Genomic DNA, 7,514 nt, shown 5'->3' on the forward strand with positions numbered 1-7,514 from the left:
ATTCCGAGCAGGAGCTTCATCTGACGAAGATCCTTGGTCTTGGTGAGCTTGTGCAATTTCTGATGGCGTTTGGAACAGAGCCCTATGAAACGATATCGGAGCGGGCGGCGCTTCCGCCTGAGTGCCGGTTGGGCCTTTGTTTTGTCCCCATATGGAGAGTTGCTCTGGCCAGTCCTCGTGCGCCGCACGACCTCCCGACGCCGAAGTCGCTTGCTGCGCCATTCGTTCGACTAATGCCTTTTGCTGTTGCTACTCCACGATTTTTGCCGCCCGTGCCTGGATGAGCGCATCGAGCTCCTCTTGAGAGAGCGTCACGGTGTGAGGTCTTCCAACTTCCTCCATCTTCTACTAGACTCGGATTCAGGTGCATTCCCACAGACGGCACCAATTTGATCCTGTCCAAGTGCTGATTCGATGGTCGCCGAGGGTGTGATGCTCTCGCTGACTCCGCGTGGTCCTCTGAGTGACGTAGACTTCCTGCGAGAACTTGCAAGCACAAAACTGAACCGGGAAGGGGTTCCCGGTGACGACCCTCCGACGCTCAAGTCAACTCCTGGCGGCAAGAAATCGAAAGAGAGTGACGAGAACTGTAACTACAGTAATGAATAGTGCATACCTCCGTTGGAGTCTAGAGGCCCTTATATAGGGCTTCTCAGGGGCGCGTGCACACTCCCTGAGGCGTGCAGGACCCTCAAAGCATACCTGGAATGGGCGTGTCAGAAAAGCGCGTCTGTCTCCATACCTCAACAGCACGAGCATATCTCTAACGTGACAGTGGAAGCTTCCACCGTACGATTCTCTATCTGACCATGCTGCGGACTCTGCTGCTGTCCATGCCTCCTGTCGACGGACCGGGTCTCTAGGAAGATATTGCTAACCACTCTTTGTCCTTTACCAGTCCGCGCGGACGGGTTATTCGGCCAACGCCCTCCCTGGGCGGTCACCTCGGCTAGCGCCCTCCCGAGGGATGTCCGCTCGGCCGGTTGTTTTATGTCCGAGTTCACCATTTTGGGCGAGTGATCTCTAACTGCAGGACTAATGCCTCGTCTACCGTCAGCCGAGTGGGATGACCGCTTGGCCATTATCCTTTCCCATTTTGCTTTAAGAGCGTCGGAAACTCGGCGAAGAGCCGAGCTATCGAGATGCCGGGTTGGCTCTTTCTCCCGCCGATTGGGGTGGTAATTCGCCTGGTCGGGCACCTATAGGATGTTGACCACCTTGACCTCCTGCTGGACGACCCCCCTTTACCACCGGATCAATATATATAAAAGTTTGGATATTAAATATTGAAAATTATGGCTAAAATAAATTTTAGTTAAGATTTATTTTCATCGATAATTTTAATTTTTTACTAGTCAAATTATATTTGGTCAATAATTTTTAATTATTTATAGAGTTAATTTAAATTTGATCATTTTTATTTTTTTATATGTATTAGATTTGATTGATAATTTTAATTTTTTTATTTTAAAATTAAATTTGGTTGATAATTTTTTTACTAAAATTTGACTTATAATTTTAAATTTTTTATTGATAAAAATTTAATTTAATATCAAAAATTAAATTTAGTTAATAAATTAAAATTACTTACTATACTTAATTAATATTTTTTTTTATAAAAATACTTTATAAAGCATACTTAATTTTATACTATTATTCCTCTCTAAATTTTATTTTTCTTTTTTTCTTCTCCTGTATTACCATTACCATTATTATTGTGTCTTTGTAAGAACATTTTTTTAATAATTTATCGTTCATGTTTACTAGCTCAATATATTTGACTAAATAAATTTAATTTATAATTTATCGAAGTTAAAATTGATAAAAAGATAGCTTAGTACTAGAAGATCCTGTCAATATACGACTATAAAGAAGGGTCTATTGTATGCAATTTCTATATCTACTATTTGAATCTATTACATTTAAGTCGCATAATAATAACTTTTATAGTTATGTCAAGATTTTTTTTCAGCTAAAATTGATTGATAATTTTTTAAAAAATAATAATTAAAATTTATATTAATAATATTATAATAATTTATTACTTTTAAATTAATTAATATAAAATATTTTTTATTTTTTAAATGTTACTACTAAAGAAATAAGATTTGTATAAGATAAAATTATTATTATACCTAGGATCTCAAGAATAGTTTAGACGGCTCTATACAAAGTGGCGGCGAAGAAGTCAACAGAGGCGCAGGGGTTCTGGGAGACCTCCATGAAGGATGATAAGAGCATCTGGACTATTGCTGCTCCAGCTTCTGCCGTAATTGGTTTCCAACTGGTTTGTTTCTGGTATAGCAAGTGAAAGAGCAGCCCCGGAATGAGTACCTCCCATTTCCGGGCTTCTGCGATCTGGACGAGGCCAGCTGACGCCGGGTGGAACACGGGAGGAAAAAAAACAGAGACAAAAAGCTAATTTAGCTACCGACGACTAAAACAGTGATGGAAATAAAAAATTTCATCGCCGTTAATTTTAAACACACAATTAAATTTTCATAATTTAATAATGAAAATTAATTTTCATTATTAAATGACATGTGGTTAAAAAATTAATGACTAAAATTTTTTATTATTAATCGAAGACAACGTATTCTAGCCCCTCGATCATCTCCTCAATTGAGTTCGGATCTTCTGTCTCTAAATTTTTTTGTCCCGTGCTTCCTTTTCGATCGGATGGACCAGATACATCTCAAAGATGTCTTGCACATCACGAGAATACTGCACACATCTTAAAGATGACATGATGTCTTAAGATATAATTTGATCCGTCCGATCGACAAGAGACACGAGGATAAAGAATCTAAACTACTCCTCAATTATGAATTATTTTGAGATATCGTATATTGTTACCGTACCCTTTTTGAGACGTTGATGCAAGTTACTACGATAGGAAATAGCATTTAATGAAATGCCCACATGTGATTCAGTGTAAGCTCTTCTGTTGTATTTGTACTCCTCACTTCTCTGTGTTTGGTCCCATTCTCTTCCTTTCCCATGCAATTTGTTAGTTTCCTTCTCTAACTCATTGTAGCATAGTTTCAACCATGCTCATAAAAATTGTATCTCTTAACACCAAACAGTGTAAAAAAATATATTTATTTTTATTTTATTCGTAGCACATTTCCTGTTGTCAATGTCTACCCCACTGCCGCTCATTGAATAAGGCTGATTCAGTCTGATTCAGCCTTACCTTTTTATCGCTGCCCTTGTACTTGGCCAACCAGCTACAAGACACCACCTCATCGCCCCTCACATTAGGTGTCCTCTCCTGCAGCCTTTCGAGTTTTACCAATGTAACAGGTCACTAAATCAACATTCTCGTACCCATCATCCACTGCACTTCACTCACTGCCGTACTGTCCAACCTTCAATTTCTCCCATAATAAAAGAAAAACTAATAATTCATAACAACCCTAAAGAGATTTTTTTTAATCATTTCAAATAAAAATCCATCTACCTTTAAAAATCACATTAATATATTTATGATGTCAGAATCTAAATTTAATAATATAAAGTGATAACGTATCTTTAAATGTTTACTTTACTAATTTAAAAATTCGCTGTTATTAATTTACATTATCAAATGTATAGATATAGTAGGAAGATTTTTAAAAATATATTAATTTTAATTCGAAGCGATTTAAAAAATTTTAGTCTGAACCTATACTATTTAAAAATTTAAAATTTTAATATTTTTAAAATTAAAATAATTATATGAAACCATTGATGATATTAGTTAGTGAGTTTCATTCTATCTTATAATGAGATTATGCTAATTTAATTAAAACTTTACATGTTTAAAATTTTATTATTCTTAATTATCCTATCGAATTTAATCGGATGATATAAAATATATTCAAAATGTTTTCAAAAATATATTGGTGTGATTTAACTTATGGAGAGAAAAAGAGTATTTGATTTGGAAATATAGTTCTTGATTTAGAAAAATAATAAACTCAATTAATTTTATTGATTAGTCCTAGGATGATCGATCTAATCCTATAAAATTTTTTCATTGACAATCTGAATATTCTATCATGATATCACATCCTCAAGGATAATATATCTTTTAATAAAATTATAATACTTAGATTTAGATATTATGAAAGTTAGGGGCATGATTTAAATAATATCAAAATTTATTTACGCAGACGAGGAAAATACTGAAAAGTTAATACAATCATTTTTATTTTTCATTTTTGTGAAATATTTAATAAAAAAATTTGAAACCCTGTGCTGGTCCACATCATGGACCACCAAACCGGTGGTCCCCGCGCAGTGGTAGACGCGAGTGCACCCAACTACCTCGAGGCCCCACCACCTTAATCAAGGAAAAAGCCAAGATTCCTTATGATTAACCCATCTCTAACCCGCCTCCCCACATGTCCACTCGGTTCGCCGAATCGACGGTGGCTGAAGCCGTTCAGTGGCGGCCGCTCGATGGGCATCGTACGGTTAGCAAGGCGGGATCCGTCCGAATTGTAGCTGGAGAGGAATCTTGGGATATTCGTGGCAGTGTCGTGATAATAACAACAAGTGAGGGACTTTATGATAAATGCGAAGAGAAAAAATAATTATTACGTTACCAACTCATTAGCGGAGGACATAACTAACCCCACGCGCGACGGGCGGCAGCCGGTTCGATACCGTCCTTTCAGGATATGATGATTCCCGTTCACCAGTATCTCGAATCTGCGACCGGTTGATCAGGTGCGCCGGGGCTCTCAATCGGGGACACAGCGCGTTCCACTTGTCTCGAAATCCCAACGGCCAGATCCGCCTAACGGCGCCGTTAGCGGGAGGAAAGCGTAAACGTAACGGCGATCCGGGCGACCTTTAACTCGTATTAACATCTTCTTTTTCGTGTCTTTTTTGAGTGCTCACTCACCAGTCGGCGAGCGGCGAAGCGCGAGGAAGGACAGGGGATGGGGAAGTACATGACGAAGTGCGGCAAAGGGGCCGGGGAACTGTCGGTGATGGAGGTGACCCAAGTGGCCGGAGTGACGACGAGGGCGAGGGCACTCGCTATCGCCTCTGCTGCTGACGCTGCCGCCGCCACGGCGGTACCGAAGCGAAGGAAGGCGGAAGTGGCGCCTGCGCCTTCGGAATTGGTGCAGACCTCCTCCTACATTCAGCTCCGAAGCCGCCGTCTCGTCATGACCGGCGATTTGCCGCCTCCACGAAATTCTCTTAATTCGGCCTTCAGTTGGGCGACCACAGAGAAGGTGGCCTCCCGTTCCTCGAGCAACGCGTCCAGCGACGTGATGGTTGAGGAGCCAGTGAGTAGGAATGAGAAAAAAAAATCTGTCGAATTCGAACTCGTTCCTCTCTCCAATTGCCTCATTTATTATTTCCTCTTTTTTAGGATGGCGAGATTTTGGAGTCTTCTAACTGCAAGGACATCGACAGTGCCAGACGAACTAGGTCGGTGCTTGCTGGTTTCATCCTTTTCTCCATTTCGTTCTCTCTTTGCTTTCAATTTCGCTTCATTTTCCTCTCGTTGCCTCAATTTCAGGAGAGAAGCTCGACATTCGAGCGCGGCGCGACTCGAAGGGGGAGATTTGGAATCGACGGCGAGGACGACGACGACGAGTACGAGCACTACGCCGACGAAGTCAGAGATCGAGGAATTCTTCGACGCGGCCGAGAGAGACCAAGCTCTGCGCTTCGCCGACAAGTAAGCTCCCTCTTAATACGCATTTTAGTTTCTTTCGAGTTTTTTTTTCCGTCTCAATTTCCCGTTCCATTCTCGGGCCAGGTACAACTACGACGTCATCAACGACGTTCCGTTGAACGGCCGCTTCCGGTGGGTTCCAATCGACCTATGAAGCGGAGACTAAAATTATCAAAAAAAAAAAAAAAACTTTTTAATGTTTATTTTAGTTTTCGATCTGGAGACTGGACGTTTCTTCTAGAAGCCATGTACAGCTTTCTGCAACTTAAACCCACCTCCTGTACTAGAGATTACATAGAAGAAGAAGCAGCAGCAGCTAAGCAACTTTTTCATATCTTTTGAGCTTCCTCTAACGCACCATTCCCATTCTCTCTTGTAATCCTCCGCCTCTTCTCACGGCCGACGACGGGCAGAGGCTCCACGATCTACGGCCGGTCGACGGACCACGCGTCGGTCGGCTCCCGACGCTCGCGCTGCTACGCCACGTTACGACGAACTCCGACCGCGTGGCGGAAGGCATGGGGGAGAAGGGGCCGTGGCGCACGTGGTTAGAGGCCTCTCTCACCTGCCTTTATCTTCTCTTTCCTCACTGGTTTTTATCGCCTCCATCGCTTCCTGCCGGTTTTTTTAATCAATTGATATGCCATTCCCGGTGGTTTGCCTCGGATCTGGTGCGAGTGTCATCATCAGCTGCATGGGACGCTGCCCCATCTGGGAAGAATGTTACCGACCTTTCGATTCGAGGTGGAAGAGGCGAGAATGAGAAGCTGTTGCTTAATTTTTTTTTTTTTAACAAAGAACAGAGATGTGGCCATGGCCATCCATGGCGATTGTGTCCCGAGCTTCTGCAAATGGGACAAGAGTTGGGCCGGCGAATGAGGAACCCTAGGTCAGTAACATTCCAATTCAGTAAAAGAATGCCTGCTTTTGGAGGTAACTTTCCTACTGGGAATATACCTACACTGTAGGTTATTGGGATTCTGGTTACCTGAGTGGGCCTCAGGGATAAAAGCGAGGGGTGGCGTCGCCTTCTATTTTTAGATTTTTTTAAAAAAAAATATATAACCTTTTAACACCTCTATAACTCTTTTATATATATATATATATATATATATATAATAGAAAAGTTTTTTTTCCTTAAAATATTCTTTAGTGTAATATTTAGAATTAATTGCCTGACGCATTGCGTTAAATTTTGGGCAGGGCCCCATTTCACGAGAAAGGCGTGCGGGTGCGGTCCCCGATCCGTCACCCACCGCTTAAAAAGCGAAAGCTACCTTAATTCCGCCCCCAGTTGCGACTATGAGTGGTCGTGGGGATGGGGCCCGGTAAGATTAAGGATTAGACGGTTTAATGGTAGGCTTATGGGTTCATGGTAATGGCATGCGAAACTTGGGGAAATGATTGGTTTTAACATTTATGCGAATGAATCCTTTCCCATCAAGACCGCTGCGCATGCTCCGTTTGAATAAATACAGAACAAAACGTCTAAATCGTTTGCTAATTTAGTTTTGATTTTTTAGTATCAATCAAAATAAGCTTTAAAGAATTGGGTGAATTTTTTTAATTATATGACTTTAAAATGTTAAACACATTTATTTTTAAGTTATTCTATTTTATATGAATAAGTGTTTCCTATGATTATTTATTAATATACTTTTATTTCTTTTAAAAAAACAAAAACAAGAAACCTGTTTACTTGGAAGAGCGAAAGGAAAATCGGAGAAAATTACTAATCAAAATATATTATGCCAAATTGATATTTGAAGACATAGATATAATCAGGAGAACTAAACGAACATATAAGAATTGGTTTCATATCATTCCGAGTTTT

At 40.6% G+C, this 7,514-nt stretch overlaps 1 protein-coding gene across 2 annotated transcripts; it reads left to right on the top strand.

Moving 5' to 3' along the window:
• Positions 1 to 4,874: 4,874 nt before the first annotated feature.
• Positions 4,875 to 7,065, top strand: LOC122042116 (cyclin-dependent kinase inhibitor 1-like). 2 transcript variants are annotated; one of them, XM_042602067.1, is made up of 4 exons: positions 4,875 to 5,285; positions 5,372 to 5,430; positions 5,522 to 5,683; positions 6,884 to 7,065. In XM_042602067.1, the coding sequence occupies exons 1-4, from the start codon at positions 4,932 to 4,934 to the stop codon at positions 6,960 to 6,962; spliced, it is 654 nt and encodes a 217-aa protein (XP_042458001.1). In that variant the 5' UTR covers positions 4,875 to 4,931; the 3' UTR covers positions 6,963 to 7,065. The 2 variants fall into 2 exon arrangements, with proteins under 2 accessions (XP_042458001.1, XP_042458002.1); XM_042602068.1 differs by lacking the exon at positions 6,884 to 7,065 and adding an exon at positions 5,765 to 6,014.
• The last annotated feature ends 449 nt before the right edge of the window (positions 7,066 to 7,514 follow it).

Source organism: Zingiber officinale, chromosome 2A (assembly GCF_018446385.1).
Source record: "Zingiber officinale cultivar Zhangliang chromosome 2A, Zo_v1.1, whole genome shotgun sequence".
Classification (NCBI taxonomy): domain Eukaryota; kingdom Viridiplantae; phylum Streptophyta; class Magnoliopsida; order Zingiberales; family Zingiberaceae; genus Zingiber; species Zingiber officinale.